This window comes from Crocuta crocuta, unplaced genomic scaffold (assembly GCF_008692635.1).
Source record: "Crocuta crocuta isolate KB4526 unplaced genomic scaffold, BGI_CrCroc_1.0 scaffold176, whole genome shotgun sequence".
NCBI classification, from domain to species: Eukaryota; Metazoa; Chordata; class Mammalia; order Carnivora; family Hyaenidae; genus Crocuta; species Crocuta crocuta.
The window spans coordinates 9,417,145-9,439,614 of NW_027531905.1; the positions used below are offsets into that span (position 1 = coordinate 9,417,145).

At 33.4% G+C, this 22,470-nt stretch overlaps 1 protein-coding gene across 1 annotated transcript in view; it reads right to left on the reverse strand.

Annotated features, from left to right (window-relative positions):
- Positions 1 to 22,470, reverse strand: part of ETNK1 (ethanolamine kinase 1) — a 58,316-nt gene that overhangs the window by 19,880 nt on the left and 15,966 nt on the right. The window contains exons 2-4 of the mRNA XM_077774586.1: positions 20,435 to 20,694; positions 12,206 to 12,346; positions 9,330 to 9,472 (exon numbers count right to left, since the gene is read on the reverse strand). Of these exons, the coding sequence (XP_077630712.1) occupies positions 9,330 to 9,472; positions 12,206 to 12,346; positions 20,435 to 20,694 (544 nt within the window). The remainder of the gene's footprint in view (positions 1 to 9,329; positions 9,473 to 12,205; positions 12,347 to 20,434; positions 20,695 to 22,470) is intronic.

Here is a 22,470-nt window from a genome sequence, read left to right on the forward strand (position 1 = left end):
AAATCATACACAAGATAAGAAAACCCCTATGCTATTTGTAATTAAATAGCTTCCAAAAATTTGTCTCATTGTATGTGCTTGGTTACATGCACTTCTGAGACAATACAGGGTAAGGCTGTGAATTTTATGGCAATGAGCTTTACAAAATTCAAATTACATACTGTCAACAGCTTGTGAACATTAACATTCACTATATTAAAGAAAAGTCAAAATAATAATTCTCCAAATTCAAACAAAAGCAAAATACGTCTTTCACCACAAGGGGGCATCAGATACTTAAAAATTCCAATTTAATTAAAAATAAATACTATCTTTGGAAATTGTTAATAACCTGTGCAATTTTAACAAATTATGATACTCCAAAAGCAAACTGATATGCTACTTTACGTATATAAATCAAATATAAACTTTAACAAACTTGAATTCTGTGAACCCTGTAGTTCTAATGTTTGATCAACTTAATGATATTCCTAATTTAAGAAATTAGTTGCTATAAATTCAGTTTCTTGGAAGGCTAGATAACTAAGATTTCCAATAGAACACCTGAGCAGCATTAAGGTGGTTGTTTTATTTTTTAAAAAGAACAAAGGCATAGCTGCTAGTGAACTTTTTTAATTTGAGAAATTTTTATATAAGCTAGATTCCTATTAATGCTAAATACATTATGTGTATTTCATTACATTTCTCCAAAGATAAAAGGCAAAGTCTGCCTGTCCAGACATTCATTTTTAAGTAGTAAGTGTAATAGAGGGTTTGTCTCAAAGATATAGGTCTTTTTAAAAAGGAGACAACAAAAAGTTTTAAAAAAAGAGAGAGAGAGAGAGAGAGACATTTAAAAAAATCAAAATGGGTCACTGTAGACACCAGGCATCACAAACTCAAAGGTTTACAGGGCCATACAGTTAAAATGGAAACACGCACAGAGATGGCTGTAAGAATAGTTTCTAAGAGGCTTATATCGAGAAAATGCATAGAATATGCCTTAGTTACACTGTCTTCAAACTGATGTAACAAAACAAACTCCTGGTCCACACACACTGGCATTTCCCAAATAAAAGAGCTTTGAACTATAGTATCTTGATATGGATTATATGCTTAATTTAGGGGTATATGTTGATTATATACAAACTCAGAAAAAAATTACATGACAAAAGTATTATGACACATGGCATATTTTACATAAAAGCAAAAATATTTCTAATGTAATAGCATTTAATATATTAATTCTAAACTTGTATAAATACTAGTCAGGTCTAGAGCAAATTAAGTGAGCATCATCAGAATATCAAAATCTATATGCATACTGACAAAATATAAGGTTTTAAAATGTTGGTGACTACAATGAACCACTGCTTTGAACCACCACAAGTATTATAGTCCTGAATTCAAAAGACTATCCCATAGAAAGTCTTAAAGTTAGCCAAATCACTTTACTAAATTGCAGAATGGGATGTGAGAACATGTTTTAAAGTCTGTTCTGGGTAACACTGGTAGCAAGAGGGTGAATTCCACCATCACCGTAAAATACTCTAAAGCCATGAAAAAAAATTTTTCATTTTCAAAAATTATTTGATGACCAGGAGAATTACAAATGTTACACACAAAAAAGGATACGGAATAGTAAACACAGTGATCCAAATTACTAAACTATGCCTGGAGAGAGAGAAAGAACATATAATGCACAGGAGAAAAAAAGATGAATGGAAATTAACCAAAACAGTATGTTTCAACTAGTTTCATTACAGGTGATAGACAAGTGACCTTTTTTCCCTTGTATTTTAAATTCTTTAAACAATACTTCATAGGAGAAAAGAAAAAAAGATAGTTTAAAAAGATTAAGATGAATTCTCTATATAAAACTGTCAACAGATGAAGAGACTAAACCCAGTAATTTTGGATATACCTATCCAGCCAGCCTTTAAGAAATCAGGATTCAAAAAGATTCAACAAGTTGCACAAATGAGCCAACCCAACAGTTTTAAACAGGCTTTTTTAAATTGCAGCTGTTGATCGTTTTAACTCTTTAAACACAAATTCTTGTAGAGCTCATATTAACTCTTACATGCCAATAAAAATACACAGCCCAGTCCTGAAGCTTACTTGTGCCACATAAACAAAAGCTTCAATTTCAATTTTCAAAATTATATTTAGAATTTGGCAAATATAGTTAAAATGGCAGGTAAAAATCCCTGCATATAAATACAATTTAAATAAAACATAGATCATTTTAACAAAAGTTAAAATCTGTTTCAGTATGAAAATTTTAGCAATGACTTTTTGTAGTAGCATTAATTCATTAAAACTAGCCTTTATTTTTAAATGCAATGTTGAGTTTATAAATAATGAAATTTAAAAAATAAGAAAATGAAGCTAACAAGATACAGATGAGGCTGTTACCAGGCTCCGTGCATGTGAACAAGTGATGCGATAAACCTCCAGTCAGTGCGTTTAAGAAGCACGGGTGCGCCGCCACATGGCAGCAACAATGGCATACCTAATCTGTAGCAGATGAAGAAAATTTGGCAAACTCACATTTTACAACACACAAAGCTTAAAAGGAAAAAAAATTTTTTTAAAACTCTGCATTAACTATTCTTTTTTCAAACTATTGCAAACAAAGTGGAACTCAACCTTAAATTTAATCTTCTGCAACAAAATAAAATTAAAGAGGCCTACTTCACTTATTTTGGGTGCCAGAAAAATCAAATTACTAGAAAATGCTTTCCTAACAACAAAATATACTGAACTTTTTCTTATATAAATTTAACTTCTGATTTCTAAAACTTCCAATTATTTAGAGGAACATCCACATCACTATTAATAATTAATAGTTCACAGGGCATGACTAACTTGTTAATTTTTTAAGTTTCAAGAGTGGGGAAAAAAATGAGACTACTCCCTAAAAGTTTTTACAAAATCTTATGTGTATCTTCATTTTATGAGGGCAATCTCAACTTTCCAGATTCTAAAGGGATCCCTGACCTCTTAAAAAAGTAAAGCAGCAGTGCTTTATCTTTACACAATAAGGCACACTGCACAAAATGGGTAAAACATCAGATTAACGAATAAAATTATAACCTGGATTTTCAAAAATTATGTTTCTTTTTATGGCTATTTCTTGTATGGCTTCACAGTAATAAAATCCATACATTACTGACTTTTTAACTGTTCAACAAATTTCAGTATGGCTGAAAACAGCCAATTTTTTAAAGTACTTTAAAACCAAAATATTTAGTTCATTAACTAAGGCTTTATATAATTCGCATGCTACATTTGTTTGGATTCCTTTATTTTGTTGTTAAGGAGAAAGAGATAAAAATAAAAAGCAAAATGACCAATACGAGAACCTGAAAATCTTTTCAACTCACTCTACTTGTTCTGCAGTGTTAGGTAAGGCAGAAAGAGAATAGAGAAAAAATAATGATGATTAAGCTACTGTTAGCAAAATGCTTTTTCTCTTTTACAGAAAAAGGGAATATTCTGCTCTGAGAAACTTTCCATTCATCCCTCACTCTGGCGTCCAATAGTACCTGTGTACACCTTCACCATGGCGCTCATCATTCTGAATGTAAATATCTGTTTCATGATCTGACTCTTCCACTATATGGCATATGGCTTCCTGGAAGGACAATAGGTCCCTTTCATCTCTCATCACGCAATTGATGTATTGCACACAGTAAGTATTCAAATGCTTATAAACAAAGGTTTGGCAGAGAATGCTGAGACACAATGATAACATACGTTTAAATGGTGGGTGGGGAAGAAGGAATAAGCATGAAACACTAAGAACGAATGAAGTATGGCATTTCTGACATTCTTACCCCTTAAGTATATGATTGAATATACAGTGGGAATGAATATATGAGTGAAGAAAAACACACTTATCTAGTAATTATTTTAGGCAGCTCTTTCTTAATAGTTCAGACTTTTATAGTGCATTTAAGCTTTTTACTGATTTAAGGATATTTTATTTTACGCTAAACAGTAATCCAGAATAGAAGTTAAAACAAGGTTAAGGCTATCCTTTATTAAGAATAACTCCACCCTGGAAAATACAAGTTACCAAATACAAAAATAAATTTGTATTTACTTAAATTTTAAAATAAAATCACCAAGAACAAAACTCTGTCATTAAAATGTCAATGAAACAATCAAACCACAGTATCTTTCATGAATAATAATACACTGGGTAAGATTTAGAGCCAATCAAGTGACCGAGAATGGTACCTCATCCATTTTCTATTTACATTGTGTAAAACTCTAAAAACCTGTTTACACTATAAATCCCAGGAAAAGATTCCTTTTTCTTCCACTCATTTATGTTTCTTTAAATAGCTGTAAATCAGCTTCCTGTATTTCATAAGTAATCAATGATTGCCATTACTGAAATTTAAAGTTCCAGAATAGATCTTAAATAAATTTTTATGAAGAAATGGGAGAGAAGGAAAGAAATGAAACAGCCACCAATAAACAGAGCATCAAGACATGAGAAAATATACTGAAAAGCTTTAGCAATTACTTCTAAGATATCAGCAGTTAAAGAGCTGAAATTAAATAATTAGAATTGAAGTTAGTCAATAAGCAATATTACAACTTGTTCTACTTCATATACATTCATTTTTAAATTAATGATCAATATAAAAGACAATTGGTAAGTCTTAATAGTGCTGGAGCAAGAACCACTGCTACTGGTTTTTTTTTTATCATGTAATAAATTTTATTATCATTATCATGAAGTATTCTTTTCCTTACCTTTTAAAGATGTCATTTCACTGAAGGCAAGGAATGGGCCGCTGTTTACCAAACACCTAATTCCTGGCACTGCCTAACATTTCACAAATCTTGATAGTTACCATCAACTCCAGAAAGGAAGCTCACTCTTCTCCCATGAGTCCTGTCAACGGACATGGTGAGAACAGGCAGAGGCAGTATTTCGTCCTGTGATGCCTACTATCTCCTGCAACATTCACAGGTGCAAAAAGCCTATGAACTGCAGGGTGCTCATAATCCTGTGTGTGTATAAATATGTACTTATATATACATACACACATACATATATATACATTTTTAAACTTTACTCACTCAAGTTATAGTTAAGATAAAATCTGTAAGCTGCACTTAAAGACAAATTCAATTGTCATCTCACGACTATGAACCATAAATCTCCTATTTGTAAGATACAGTCAACTACTAGCTTCCAGTAACCACTCTTTTTCAGAATCAAATACATTTTGTAAAATGCATCCTATGAACATAATAAAGGGGTTGGCAAACTACATATGCTCAGGCCAAATCCAACCCACTGTCTGTTTTGTAATAGTTTTACTAGAACACAGTCACACGCATTTACTGATGTATTATCTATGGCTCATTTGTGCTACAACACAGAATTGAATCACTGCAAAGGAGACTATCTGGTACACAAAGCCTAAAATGTACCATCCACACCTTACAGAAAAAGTCTGCCAACCCCTATTATAATAGTAACATCTATGAGCTACTAGGTACCTACTTGTATGCATGATCTAAAATCTTGTCAGGAGGGGCACCTGGGTGGCTCAGTCGGTTAAGCGTCCGACTTCGGCTCAGGTCATGATCTCGCGGTTTGTGGGTTCGAGCCCCGCGTGGAGCTCTGTGCTGACAGCCAGCTCAGAGCCTGGAGCCTGCTTCAGATTCTGTGTCTCCCTCTCTCGCTGACCCTCCCCTGCTCACGCTCTCTCTCTCTCTCTCTCAGAAATAAATAAAACATTTAAATAAACAAACAATAAAACAAATAGAATCTTATCAGGATCATCTGAAGTAGATAGTCCCTCTAAGTTAGAAATAAAGCAAATTAAATTTCTAGGCTATCAGAAGTATAAACACTGCCTGGAAACCCATTTAACATGCAGATTCTTAAGCCCAACTACAGAAATTCTTGTTCAGTTAGCCTTAGATGGGTCCCAGAAACACTCATTTTTCCCAAGTACCCTGGGTGATTCTCGTACAGATAGTTAAGTTCAAATATAAACACTTCATAAAGAGATAAAATGGAGGCACTTAAGCTGGCTAAGTCAGTAGAACATGCAACTCTAGATCTCGAGATTGTAAATTTGAGCCCAATGTTGGGTACAGAAATTTCTTAACAATAAAATTAGAAAGAGAGAGAGAGAGAGAGAAAATGATGTGTCTAATACCACCTACTTCTATATGTGACTGAGCAGGGGTGTGAACCTAAGCGTGCTTGGTTCCAACATCTACACACTTTCCAACTTCTCTTAGTTGTAACTAAGCTTTAATACATCTGCTTTTTAGAGTTACTTAGGGGGGCCTGGGTGGCTCAGTCAGTTAAGCAACTCTTGATTTGGGCTCAGGTCATTATCTCTCAGTTTGTGACTTCAAACCCCACGTCAGGCTCTGTACTGACAGCACAGAGCCTGCTTGAGATTCTCTCTCTCTCAAAAATAAATAAACTTAAAAAAAGAAAAAGATTTACTTAGAAAATTTTAATCCAATGACAATATACAAAAATCTAAGTTTTAAGTTATTATGGTTGAAAAATACCTGTGGAAACTTCAAGATGACCTAGTATAAATTCATGAAGTTTAATAACTAAAATCTGCACTTCTGAGAAATGAAGGGTCTAAAACATACTAGAGATACTAAGCTTGATGATGTCAAAGCCAGTCCCTTGGCTTTCATCTTATTATGTTTACATATTTATATCTCATTAAGTGAGTACAAAATACTGAAGTCCTGAGCTCATATCACATGAATGACTTAAAAAGTGGTAACAAACTAAACACACCTGTGATAGGATGTGCAACTTAATCACTTATTCTATGTAGAAATTACTTTAATCTCAAGACACTTCACACATGGGCTTTTAGATGCCTTAACATGTTAACCAGTTAAGATAAAGAACTCTTGCAGTCCCTATTTCTAATTTTAATTACCCTCCTTAAGACTGCAACTTTAAAAAATTAATGCTGTTTTAATTAAACATTTTTTAAATTAAATGGTAGGTAGATAAAATTAACCATAATTAATTAAACTAGTTAAATTTTTTTCTTATTACATTGACTAAATGTAAAGAACTTACAATTCTCTAAGCACAAGGCATGGTAGGTATTTCTTCCTTTTAACTAAAGGTAAATATGTCATACAGTTATATTACTTCAAAACCATTAGCTCTTAATTTGAAACAGATAATAATACACAGAACAAACCTCATGCCACACTTTTATGAGCTTTAGATTCTACCTGAACAACATTCCAACCGTATTTGCTTAATGCTATGTATCAACTAATCACATAGGAACTGACTCTTTTTAATGGATCCCATAAAGTCCAAACTTGTCTTCCGAACAGACTGTTAAAACCAGTGGTAAGGAAAAATAACAGAACATATCTATAACTAACACACAAAATATAACCACAAAGACAAGAAACAAATGGTACACAATAGACTTTCTGAAGAGAGGAAAAACAGATTAAAATAATTACATTTGTTGAACTGTGAAATTCATTATTTCTGTACAGGGAAGAAAAATTAGGCACAAAAATATGACTTAGGTTTACTCTTGGTAAAATAAACAAGTGACAACACAGGAGTCAAACTGAAGCATAAAGATTTTGTTTGAAAATATGAGAACTTTTAATATCACTGATCAGTAGTTTAAATAAAAAGTAAAAATGCATTTTTTTTAATACCTAAGACAAAGTAATCTGATTTTTTTGGTCCCTTATATTTTAGTTTTATAAACAAGATTGCTCTGTGAAATGAATATGCAAAAGAAAATTATAAAATAAAAATATGAAAAGTTAAAACTATATTCCAAAGGAAGTAACAGATTTCTCTTTGACTAACTTGCAGTTAAAAATAAAGCTGAGTATCCACTTCAAAAGTAAGATGAAGTCCCTCACTTGAAATTCCATTATATAAAAAGTGTTATTTGGTCTTGTACTAAATTTAAAAGCTAATACATCGCTTTAATGTAAAACTAGCATCTTGGCTCACAAATGGCATTGAGATTTGGTTACTAGTAATAATGTAGCATATACATGACAATTATATGTAATAAATGGACAATAAATAATAAAGGACACTGTCAAGTACTTCATGCTTTAGGGAATACCTGAAGTTTTTTTTTAAAAATGTTTCTAGACCAAGACTTCAAGACATTCAAAAAAATGATGTTATAGCTCAATGTATTTTTTAAAAAATAGAATCTCTAATCCAGATTAAAATATAAAACATAAAAGATACTCAAACATGTTCTTGAAAATACGTGCTTCAGTCCCATCCTTGACAGTGCTCTTTGATTGATATTCTTCAAGTTAAAGGCAGTTACAAATACTAATAGCCTTTGCATTAGAACAGTCTTGACTTGGTCATAAATAGGAATTTTAGAATTATGACCACTTAATAATCAGAATTCTTTGGCTTTAGCATCTTCATAAAAACATACTTTTGACTTAAAATAATCTTTCAACTATAATGACTATTCTCAAAACTGATTTCCTTTAACATGCAAGTGTCAGAGTTTCAGACTTTCTGGATTAATACTAAATCTTCAGCCAAAATTATGTTTTTTAATTTCAATTATTTCTGAAGGGAAATCTATAATTTAGCAACCAAACCTCAAACCACTTTATCCAATTATATAATAAAATCGAGAGTTTTTTAAATATGGAAACAGAAAATCTGAATACAACAAGATTTGAACAATCACAGAAAAACATTTCACCGAGAAGTATCACAGTCTATTCCTCAAAAAATGTTAAAACTATTTACCAAAGCTTCTTGACTACTACTTTAGTATACAAAATTCAGCAAGTACAAATTAACATTTCCTCCATCTGTAGCTCTCCCCTTAGCATCAAAATATCTAAAAATCAGAATAAAGAGGTAACAGAAAACCTGGACACAAATTTGTTTCTAATACTGCTGTCCTGCCCAACACTGAGAAAATTATATATTTATTAAAAGCAGTGCAATGTCAGTTGGCTTTTCAATAATTCCCATTACAAGCAGGTACATTTTCAAACCATGAATTACCAAATAGGTTTTACAGTTTAATTTATAAAAAAAAATCATTTTATCATTTTTCATTTAACTCTTAACAAGAACAAGATTTCTAAGAAACATATTTTGTGCAAATAAATAAAGAATATGTTCCTACTTTAGCAGAGTTACCATGATTTTTAACCTAAAAAAAAATCTTTAAAGACTTCAGGAATGTTTTTAATCCTTACATCTGAATTAAATTTATTTGATACAAAGATCAAAGGACCAGTAAGAACATCAAAGAAATCAACTTTACTTACTGCTAAAGTCAGATACCTACCTTGTTTCTCATTGTAGATTATATTCTTACACAATAGGTCATTATGGCAAAGCACAACAGGTGACCCCAGGTTTGAAAGAATCTCCTTCATCCAAGTCATTTCTTCCTGAAGAATCTGAGAGCTTGGGATATCACTTAAGAACCTTTAAGTTAAGGAAAAAAAAAGAGAAAGAATTACATCCTGTTTATATTAATAACTTTTTTCAAGTTTAATTAAAGATTAAAATCTATTTTTAGAAAATTCCTTCCACTCAATTGCAAAGATTCCTGAATTAAAATAAGCCAACTATTCTAAATGTTTGAATAAAGGAAAATCTTTACAATGAACTTAATATAAATAAAAAATAAATAAACCTAAGCAAGTTAAAATGCAGAGTTGAAAAGTAAAAAATCTATTACTACAAAATTGGGGGAGGAAAGTAATATATACACATATACTTAATAGCTAACATTTACTAAGATCTAATTGATTTACATGTATCTCCAAGACACAAAGAGTTCAATAAAAAGAGGTGTAAGTACATTATTTAAAGTTATAAAGACAGTTGATTAAAGAACTAAAACATCTATTTCAAATTTGAAGACTGAATGCTAACTTTACCTATCAAAGTCAAGAGACACGATCTACTATTGATAAACAAAATAAATTATATGCTAACCATCAGGTACTACCTGTGATAATCGTATCGTAGAATACTCTCATCTATTATAGAAACTGTCCCAGAGTAGTGAGACTGGGGAGTATGGTAGGCAGGTGGCAAGCAGGACTACAGATTATGGCTTTTGAATCCTATACCCACTACTCTTTTGTACTATTTATTATGCTATATTTATATTCATTTGACAAAATATAAAATGAAACAAAAATAGAATGCTACCACTAACTCCTCCATACCATCTGGCTTACAAAATTGCTATTAGTTCACACTTTCTCTTCCCTTAACACTTTTAAGCCAAGTTTTCTTCATTCTTTCTTTGCAGTCTCTCAAACTACTCTCTTACTTTTCCATTTTATAATAAAGACTCTCTATCAATTAATTTAACTTTAATGAATTTGCCTATTCAAATGGTTGCTGCCTATATTTTCCCACTACTGCATTCTTCTCTACACACAGCTTCCAAAAGTAATCCTTATATGCTCTCGTGAAGATGATGTAATTGTTCAAGAAACTATGTAAAACGTACAGAGTTGAATAGAAATAACACTCAAAGGATTGAATGAGATCATTATAATCATATACAAACAAAAAGGAACTGAAAAAATATGAAACACTTTTAATACTTTGTTTTTAATGTTTTAGTTGTGTATTACCTATTAAGGCAGGGTACTTTTGCACCCTGTTGTATGTATTTTGTATATACTAACTCAACTAATCCTCAAAAACCTTAAAAGGTAAATATACTACTTATTATTTCCATTTTACAGATGAGGAACAGGTAACTTGCAGAAAATTACAGAGTAGAACTGTTAACTGAAGAATTAACCCTTCATCCTAGGCAATCTGGGCTCTAGAACCTTGTCCAGACACATAATACTATGCTGTCTCCAAACAGCATTATATTAAAAAGTCAAGAAACTCGTACATTCACCATTGCCATCTACTTCACGATTTTTAAGTGACATTCCCCAAACTTTTTCAATAAAACAGGTATTTCAAGAGGATTTTGAGGGGGGGGGTTGCTGCCACTTCCTGAATATCTAGTATACTGGACACATTTACAGATGTTTGTCTATCCCAGGTAAAAAGGTATACCATTCCTATCAAATTCAAAGTCTGACAAACTACCTGTAAGTAAAACACATATACTGAGTGAATCCAACTAATCTGTGAAATAATCCAACTCAAGAGAACAATACAGCTATTTTTCCCTAATGAATTATAAAGAGTAAACAGAAAGGAAGAAAAATCTATAGGTCCTGCCTGCCTTCATTGTTCTTAAAACAAAAAATTTCTGAAGAGATATAAAAGGGAAAATAAAATCCTTCATCTTTATACTAGCATCAATCACACTGTATAAAAATATATTCATATAATTTAGATTCCAAATACTAATTTACAATTATTTTTATAGAAAATATAAAGAAGTACCTTACTTCCTCAACCTAGGTAGTCAATTTTACAAAAGCCAAGTAAGACTCCAGCAATTGAAGGGAACCTGGGTGGCCCAGTCACTTAAGTGTCCGACTCCTGATTTCAGCTCAAATCATGATCTCATAGTTGTGAGATCAAGACCTACGTCACGATCTGCACCGAGGCATGGAGCCTGCTTGGGATTTTCTCTCCCACTCCCTAAAGCCCCTTCCCCTGCTCACACTCACTCTCAAAAAAAAAAAAAAAAAGACTCCAGGGGCACCTGGGTGGCTCAGTCGGTTAAGCGTCCAACTTCCGCTCAGGTCATGATNCAGTAAACTAAGACAACCAAACTTTTTCATACTCCAATATTACTACACAGCCCCAATGTAAATTTATCACCCTATTTAAAACAGCTTCTAAGAAAAAGAATTCTTTAAAAAAGGGCTCCATGGCCAACTGCTTCTTCTATACAAAAACTACTCAGTCATAGCAATCATTACATTATGCTTACTTCCAAATAACTGTTTCTATATTTGTTTCTTGGCTGTTCATCTCTACCCACTTTCCCGGCTTTTGTAGGGTGTCTTGTTTGTTTTGTTTTTGAGCTGGCTGGAGGAGAAAGGCAGTTATACTCCTGTAGTGTCATCTGAGAGCCAAATGAATCAATGCTAAGCTAATCAAATACTAGGAGAGCAACCAAGCTAGATTTTATACACAGAAACCTTGTAAACTACCTCTAAAACCCTATTTATGTATAGCAAAAGAAAAGTAAAACAATTTCAAACGTAAAAGTAATTTTACCTTTTATTAAGGTCTTCATCTGCAAATCCTGTGGGAATGAGAGAGAAATATTTTCCCATCTTTAGCCATAGATTAGATTTGGGAATCCAGCCATTGTGTGCATGGATAGCATGGATTTTAGCAAGCTGACGTGCTATTAGCCTGTTTTAAAACAAAACAGAATAAAAAGAAAATGTTAAGTATCGTAGGGTTCATGCCTACTCATGGGTAAATTAAAATAACTAGTGTACATTTATTTTAGAACATGATTTCATTTTTACCTTATATATAAGAGCCAAAATTAATTTGTCAAGTCAACTCTCAGAAGGAGAGGCAGTCAAATGATTAAAGCATCAGTAGTTAAAAAAAAAACAAAAAACAAAAAAAACCACCTATGATTCATACAGTGAATAAATGTTGTATCCAAAAGGGATGGAGTGTCTGGAAGTGGTCTGTTCTGATTACATAAACAATGGTTAGGATGAGCACAACAGTACACAATTTAAATGATTTCAAGTCTCATATCAGACATTAATCAGAGATACATTTAAATTGCACTGTTTAAATTTTTAAAAAAAGGTCTTTTAATGTCAGAATCAATCTCTCAATTCAACAAAATAATCTAAAGCTGTGTATACTTGTATCCATGCTATCTTTTTATCTGTAGAACCTAGAACAGCAAAGGCTAATATAAGAATAAGCATACAAAACAGAAATTAAGTTACCAAACAGTTTATATAGACTAGTAGGTAGGAAAATGACTTAATAGTAAGTAATGACTTATAGTAAGAACTTAAAATTGTCTAATTTTGAAGATACTCACGATCTAATGTTCTTTAAAGTACAAGCTCTAGGACCTACAACACAGTGCCATCTAGAAATGTCTGATGCCTCACCTCAGAACTACTGAATCACAATCTCTAAGGGTGGGCCCCTGCACTCTCATTTGAAACAAGATCTCCATGTGATCCCAATCCACTGTAAAGTTTGAGAAACACGGATATAATGTTGCAATTGTGCAGCTTGGCTCTATACTGAAATCAAACTTCAGAAACTTACATACATACATACATACATACATACATACCTAGGGACTACCTTTAAAAATTCCAATAATTGGTTTGGAATATAGCCAGGGCATCAAGATATTTAAAAGTTTCTCAGAGGATTTTAATATACAAAAATGTTTGAAAACCGCTCCATTAAGGCACACACAGAATCTAGCATTGCAGTACTGTGATTCAATACACAGTTTTATTATATTTTTAAAGTATAGTGGATATTCTTCTGTACCTAGTTTCTAGTAATAAAAGCGTTACGATTTTCTCTTGAGGAAACCTCCATTCCCTTCACTTTTAGTTCCTGTGGTTCATACAGACCTCAATCCTAACTCCCTGGATCACATCTGTAGCACTAATATTAGGAATTAAGACACAGAATTGCCCAGAGCATTCCATCCTTCCCTATTTGTTTCATGATGATTAATTCTGAGCATATTACCCAAACTAAGCCAAAAAGATCTGATCAGGACTTCCCATTGATGCTTCTGACTAGTCAAAACTATTAGAAAAAGAACTCCCCTGCTCCCTGCCCTCCTCCCACCATTGCTAAACTGATCAGATAAGCCGGCAATTTCTGGTAATAGTTGCCATTCTTCTTTTTTTTAAGGTTTTATTTTTAAGTAATCTCTATATCCAACGTGGGGCCTGACCATACAACCCCAAGATCAAAAGTCACATGCTCCACTGACCAAGCCAGCCAGGTAGGTGCTCCTATTACTGCCACTCTTAAAAAAAAAAGAAAAGAAAATGGATAAATTAACATTTCTCTCGAGAAGCCAACAACCATAAGATGCCCAATAAGCAGAAGAAAAAATGCTATATATAACTAATCATTTGGCAAATGAAAATCAAGCCCACAGTGATATAACACCTCATAGCCATTAGGATGACTACTACCAAAAGCAAACAAAATAATCAATGTTGGCAAGGATATGGAGAAACAGCAGCCCTTGTACACTACTGGCAGGAGTGTAAGATGGTATAGTTGATATAGAAAACAATACGCAAGTCCCTCAAAATATTAAAAATAGAATTATAATATGATCCAGCAATTCCAGTTCTGGTTATATATCCAAAAGAACTGATATCGGTACAAAAAGATATTTTTACCCCTATGTTCATAACAGCCTTACTCACAATAGCCAAAAAGATAGAAGCAACCCAGGGGTGCCTGGGTGGTTCAGTGAGTTAAGCGTCTGACTTGATTTCGGCTCAGGTCATGATCTCATGGTTTTAGGATGGACTCTATACTGTGGGTGGGGCCTGCTTGGGACTCTCGCTTTCCCTCTTCGCCCCTACCCTGCTCATGCTTTCTCGCTCTCAAAATAAACATTAAAAAAAAAAAAAAAGAAAGGAAGGTAGAAGCAACCCAAATGTCCATCCATGGATAAGAGGATAAACAAAATGCGATACATACATAAAATGGAGTATCAGCCTTAAAAAGAAAGGAAATTCTGGCACATACTACAACATGGATGAACTTTGAAGACACCATGCTAAGTGCAATAAGCCAATCAAAAAAGACAAAAGTGTGACTCCACTTACATGAGGTATATAGAGCAGTCAAATTCATACATACAGAAAGTAGAATGATGGCTGCCAAAATTGAAGGTAGCAGAGAATTGGACAGTTGCTATTTAATGCATATAAAATTTTAGTTTTGTAAGATGAAAATAACTGTGGAGGCCTGGATGCAAAACAACTTACTACTACTTAACAGTATACTTTAAAAATGATTAAGATGGCAAAATGTTATATGCCTTTCTGCTGACCAGCACCTCCACCAAAAAAAATTTTTTAATTAAATAAATCAAATGAGGGGCACTTGGGTGGCTCAGTCAGCTGAACGTCCAACTTCAGCCCAGGTCATGATCTCACGGTTCATGGGTGTGAGACCCACAGGAGGCTCTGTGCTGACAGCTCAGAGCCTGGAGCCTGCTATTCATATTCTGTATCTCCTTCTCTCTCTGCACCTCTCCCATTTGCACACTGTCTCACACTGTCTCTCAAAAATAAATGTTTTTAAATAAATTAAATGGTTATACAGTTCTTAACAAGACTTGATTACAGCAATTCAATTATTTTCTATTAGTAAATTCTACATATAACAGACAAAAAACTACAAAATCTCTTCAATAATGTAGTTCTGCACTACTTAATAAACCACGAATTNAGAGAGAGAGAGAATCCTAAGCAGGCTCCACGTTGTCAGAGCAGAGCACAATGTGCCTGAACCCACAAACCTAATCCAAAATCGAGTTAGACACTTAACTGAGCCACCCAGGAACCCCTAAACCATGAATTTTTATTTGTATATATAAGAAAGTAATTAAAAATTACTTCAAGATTTCTGATTTTCACTGTCATAGATTGGTCCTCCTTCTACCTGGTCTTAATAAGTAAGGCAAATGCTACTTTAAAATTCCACACTCTGTAAAATAAAACATTTGAAAATTTCAAGGCTTCAGAGAACCTTCTTAAATACTCAATAATACGAACTGCCCCTACTCTTGGAAGCTTTTAAAAAATTAAGAGCATTATAAGAATAACAGGAATTTTTTTAATTGAAAAATAACCTCTAATCCTACCACTCCAATAGTTTGTTTCATTTTTAATACTCCATTTGGGTTTTCACATAGCAAATTATTGTGTGATTGTAGCCACAGTTCAACTATTAAATGAGTTGATTCCTCTTAGCCCTGCATCAGCCATTCTGCATTATTTTATACAATATTCAAAATTACAATTTCAATAATAGCGTAGTATTTATTTGTGTTTATATGCCTTAATTATATCTGAATGTAAGAGTTGTCATGATAGGAACCCACTATCCAACTTTCTTTTATGATTATATATTGCCCTATTTTTTTTAATGTATTTTTTTTAATTTATTTCTGAGAGAGAGACACACACACACACACACACACACACACACACACACACACACACAAAATGTTTTTTATTTCTAGGAGAGAGAGAGAGAGAGAGACAGCATGAGCAGGGGATGGTCAGAGAGAGAGGGAGTGACAGACTCTGAAACAGGCTCCAGGCTCTGAGCTGGCAGTCAGCACAGAGCCCGACGTGGGACTCGAACCCATGAACAGTGAGATCATGACCTAAGCGAAGTCGGACGCTTAACCGACTAAACCACCCAGGCGCCCCAAAACTTCAGTATTCTTGATCAAAAACTGTAATTTTCTAACTTTCTACTTAAGATTACTTAATATCAATTATTAAAAGCTTTCCTTTAAAGAAAAATTCTATAATAAGCTTAATAGCAATTATTTAATCACAGAGAATAATCACAAATCAGTAAATAGGGATAAGTCTGCATTTATCTTCTTGAGTCTTTTCCACTGTACTTCAACAAATTTTCATAATAAATTATTTTTATAAGTAATAAAGACCTATTTTCTTTTACATTTTATGTTCTTTTCTCAGTAAGTAAAAAGATTAAGTTACTCATTACTATCTTTTGGGATGTACTTGTACTAGCGACGTAACTAATTAGTTAAAATCTTACTTTTCTCATCTATTAAAATGGGATTTTAATATCATCTGTTCCCTGGGATTATTATGAGTTGAATTTGTTAATACACATAAGGTGTTTTGGGGTATCTGGCAAGCTCAGTCAGTGGAGCATGCAACTCTTGACCTTGGGGTGATGAGTTCAAGCCCCAAATCAGGCAGTTTACTTAATTTAAAAAAATATTTTAAAAAATACATATACATAAAGTGTTTAGTACAATATCCAGTTCATATTAAGTGATATTTCAGTATTAGCCACCATCACTTTAATATATCATTTCTCTAATTAATAAAAATTATATTATACCATTTTTTAAAGTATTAGTTAAAAATAAAATTTGAGGGGTGCCTGGGTGGCTCAGTTGGTTAAGAATCAAATTTTGTCTTTGGATNGTCTCTTTAAGAAAGCTAAAGTAACTAAAACAAGGGACGACTCATGGATAGTAAGTACCTAAAATCACTTAGTTGAGAAAGATTCTGAAATCTCCTTGTTCATAAGAAAAGAGTTTCAAGACTGGTTAGTATTATCTGTCACAAACAAGAGTTAGGGGCGTAGTGGTAATGATTACTTGCTATGCTATTATCTATATGCTGCTTGCATACACCTTAAGAACAGTATATAATGTTATAATAAATAGTATGTAAGTGCAAAAAAGTCTATGAATTTTAAAATTAAGAAAATATGTTTCTAAAAGCATAATAAAGTCAATTAGTATTTTAATACTTTAATTAATGTCTAAGTTGTTAAAAACTCTGCCCAAGGTAAAATGTGAAAAGTCTTGAGGAAAAAAAATTATAATAATTATAAAAGCTAATTTTTACATAGTGTTCAATAAACACCAGGCATTGTTATAGACTTTCTGCATACACTACAACTTTAATCGTTACAACAAATCCCCTAGAAGTAGGCACTATTATTATTCTCATTTTTTAGATAAGAAGACTGAGGCACAAAATGTTTAAGTACTATGCCCAAATTCACACAGCTCATAAAGCTGAAGCAGTCAGATTCCACTGTGTATTTATAGTGGCAGAGGTATAATGCCATATATTGAACTTCACATGGATTTAGGGACGCCTGGGTGGCTCAGTCGGTTAAGCATCTAACTTCGGCTCAGGACATAATCTCCTGGTTCATGGTTTCAAGGCCTGCATCAGGTTCTGTGCTGATAGTTTGGAGCCTGAAGCCTGCTTTGGATTGTGTCTCCCTCTCTCTCAAAAACAAATATTAAGAAAAAAAAAAAGGAATTTCAAATGGTTTTTGATTCCATAACTTTCCATGATCACTGAGAGGGGAAAAAACTGTCCTCAGCATTCACTTTCCATCATGAGATTATAGAGTAAACAAAAGTGCAAAATCTCCTGAATATGTACTTCTGACCAGCAGACAGTATCCACTACCAACAGTTCAACAGAAAGTTTAAATTAAGTGTGTTAAATTTAAATAGCTTAGGAATATCAACGTTAAGGCAGTTAAGACTGCTACACCAGGGGTGCCTGGGTGGTTCAATTGGTTAAGTTCCGACTTCCGCTCAGGTCATGATCTCATAGCTCATGGCTTTGAGCCCCACGTCGGGCTCTGTGTGGACAGCTCAGAGCCTGGAGCCTGCTTCAGATTCTGTGTCCCCCACTTCTGCTCCTCCCCCGCTCGCACTCAGTCCCTCTCTCTCTCAAAAATAAATAAAAACATTAAAAAAAAAAAAAAAAAAAACTCAGCAAAAAAGTGACTGCTGAGAATANAACTTCAGTTCCAGTCATGATCTCATGGTTCATGAGTCCATGAGTTCAAATCCTGCATCGTGCTCAGAATCTGCTTCGGATCCTCTGTCCCCGTCTCTCTCTGCCCCTTCCCTGCTCATGCTCTCTCAAAAATAAACAAACATTAAGGAAAATTAAAAAAAAAAAGACTGCTTTACCAGTAAAAGTTGTATTAGCTTTACCCAACTTTCTTCTTAAATCTTTTGGACACGGATTCTTATTATTTTCTTCCCTGCTTTAGTTACTAGGAAGCTCATATAGCCCTTCTCTAACATTATGGAATAGACTTTTCATATCTGAAATCTAACTCCAGCTTTTCCATTGGCCTAATTTATGCATCTAATCACCTTTAATCCTGTTACACTGATATACTTCAAACACTGTGAGTAAGATTAAGGATTTATAAATAAATTTTATACACCCACACGCACGCATAAACCTAAACACCACAAAAAAATGTAAAAAAAAAAAAATCATTATCTATGAATTGGGGTCCTTCAATAAATTCTAAACAGGGGAGCCTGTCTGGCTCAGTCAGATGAGTGTATGACTCTTGATTTCAGGGCTGTAGGTTGGAGCCCCATGTTGAATGCAGAGATTGCTTAAATAAAACCACACACATACTAAACATTACATTCATGTAAGGCAGAAGACTATGTGGTTAAAAATATACTTTTATCTTTTAAATAAATATGGGGTTTGAATATATTTCTATGCCAAATATTTTTTTTTTTAATTTTTTTTAATGTTTTATTTATTNTATGCCAAATATTTTAAAATATTATTTGAAACAGATATAAAATAGTAAATACTGGTCCATTCCATTTTCATCATTGTGTTAATACAGCAACTCTTAAAATATAACCCAGGATCCCTGGAGACTCAAAACCCTTTCAAGTTTATGTAGTTAAAACTACTCTGGTAAGATATTACTCACCTTTTTCATTCTCTCATGAGTATATGGTATAGTTTTCAAGAAGCTACATGAAGTGGTATGATCATGTTAACACACCGATACCTAACAATGTGATATTCCTGAATTCAAAAAAAATTGCTTTAATTTCTAACATGGTAAATATTGACAGATGTAACTCAGAGAACTCTTTGGGTCCTCAATAACCTTTAAGAGCTACCTGCTAAGGAGCCCTGAGACCAAAATGTTTGAAAATTTCTGGGTTAAACTATGAATGAATTTACAGTTTTCAAATTAAACTCATTTGCTAGTAAGAGAACTCTAAAGAGACAGCAATTTTAGAAAAATGATCAAGCATATGCAAGACATTATTGTTATTAGCAGAAGAGATAATACACTGAGTTAGATAATTAAAAAGTAACAGTGTTAACAGAATTAAAAGCATCTTAGTAAGCAAAAACTCTAAATATGAGCAACTAAGTTATAAAAGTTAGTAATAAGAAATGTGTAATGCATTAATCCAGGCACTACTTTAAAAAATTAAGAGGAAGCCTTGACACCCTGTAGCAGGTTAATCCAAAACCACATCTTACAGTTTTCTTTTGCAAAGAGTCAACAATGAGATGGCAGACAGAGAGGATTTTTTTTTCTTCAGCAAAAACAAAACAGAGTCCTAACTAAACAAAGTTTCTAAATTAACAAAATAGTTGCTCAAAGAAAGAAAAGGCAATTTAATTCCCGATGCACCTGAGTGGCCCAGTTGGTTAAGCATCCAACTCTTCATTTCAGCTCAGGTCATGATCTCATGGTTCAGGAATCGAGCCCCACCTTGGGATCCACGCTGAGCATGGACCCTGCCTGAGGTTTTCTCTTTCTCTCTCTCTCTCTCTCAAAATAAATAAATAAACATCTAAAACATATATATAATTCCTTAGTGCACTTAACACTCTTATTTTCAAAAAGGAAAATTATTTAGAAAAAGAAATTTACCTGAAAATGGCAGGGTTGCAGACATGCTTTGGATCCAATGCTTCTCCCTGTATAAATTCATAGCACAGTCCATTATTGAAGGTACAGTAGAGTTGGGGTGCACAGCCATGCGCCTGCAACACTCGGAAACTCTTCACTTCCTCATCTCGATCAACTAACAGCTCAGTCTTATTGCCATAAATTCGCACCAGGACTACATCCTCCATTGTATTACTCACGTAACAGCCAATAAGTTTATTTGTGATTCCATCTGTGAAAAGCTGCCAAAAAAAAAATAAGAAAAAAATGAGGGAAGAAGCAATTATATACTTTTAACAAATGAAATAGCAGACAACTTGAAAATAGCTAATTAAAACATCTACTTTTTAACATAAAAAAGAAACTTTTAAATACAATTTTGCCAAACAGGTCTATAATTTTCATTCTAGATTTAAATAAAAAGGAATACTACTGCTTAATATGTTGCCCTTAATTCTTATAACATTATGTCTTTTCTCTTAATCCAAAAGTGTTAATTATTCAATCTCCAATACTCATACAATGTTTTGATACTATTCTATCTCAAAGTACATCTTGTACCGCAATCACTGTAAACGTGTGTATACACACACAATCTCCTATGTATAATAGACTGGAAGTCTCTGAAGACAGACACTGCCCTCTTCTAGCATGGCATATAACATATAGGTCTTTAATAATGTTCACAAGTTTAGGGGGTGCCTGGATGACTCAGTCGGTTAAGCATCTAACTCTTGGTTTCAGCTCAGGTCATAATCTCACAGTCGTGACATCAAACCTCGTGTCCATGCTTAGTGTAGCGCCTGCTTAAGATTTTTTTCTCTCTCTGCCCCTCTACCCCACTCACTCAAGCTCTCTCCCTAAGATACAAAAAAAAATTTTTCATAATAAAAATAACGTTCACCAGTTTAACTATACAAATATAAATCTACCATAAGTAATATATGATGACAAATCTCTAACTTAATAAAAAATGAATTTTAAATGTCATTTTTAAAAGGTTACTTAAAACAACACGAATTAGAAATTGTTGTATTTAGGTTACAATAATTTAAACTTAAATGCTATGGCTAAAAGGAGAAGTACAACCTTAGTGAGAAGTGAGAGGTAAAGTAGAGACTTCTACCTTATTTTCTAAAAGGGACTTTTGGGGCTTTTCAAGAGCTTATGTCAAGTACATCAGGTTCTTTTATATCTGAGCACAAATGGTACATTTAAAAGGCAAACAGATGATTAGCAGTGTTAGTTGAAGTCTATTCAAACATTGCAATTTTCATTTTCCTCTAATTTGATATTAAAACTAATTTTTCTATTTGCTCAAAGCTTTTGGAGGCTCTCGGGTGGAATAAAGGGACAAGAGGTTAAAAGTGAAAGTGTAAGCAAGAGTTAAGGACATTATTTTCCAAGAAAATTGGCAAAAAAAATAAAAGGGAAAAGGGCCAAAGGATGTTTTAAACATACACATATTTAGCTAATGCCTAAAAAAAAAAAAGTAAATGTTTCTATTCCAAGAAGATTATTGTAATGATAAATGACATCTAAAAAGGCTTTTTATGGGGCGCCTGGGTGGCTCAGTCGGTTAAGCGTCAGACTTCGGCTCAGGTCATGATCTCACAGTCCATGGGTTCGAGCCCCATGTCAGGCTCTGTGCTGACAGCTTGGAGCCTGTTTCAGATTCCGTGTGTGTGTGTCTCTCTCTCTGCCCCTCCCCAGCTCATGCTCTGTCTCTGTCTCAAAAATAAAAATAAACGCTTAAAAAAAAAAAAAAGGCTTTTTATCTTCAGATGAAAATCTGGAAGTGTTTACTAAAGTTAATATAATCAACATCTAACTAGTTTCTTTTTTAATGTTTATTATTTTGAGAGAGAGAGACAGAGACAGAGCATAATGAGTAGGGTAGGTGCAGAGAGAAAAGGAGACACAAATCCAAAGCAGGCTCCAGGCTCCAATCTGTCAGCACAGAGCCCGACACGGGGCTCAAACTCACAGACTACAAGATCATGACCTGAGCCGTACCA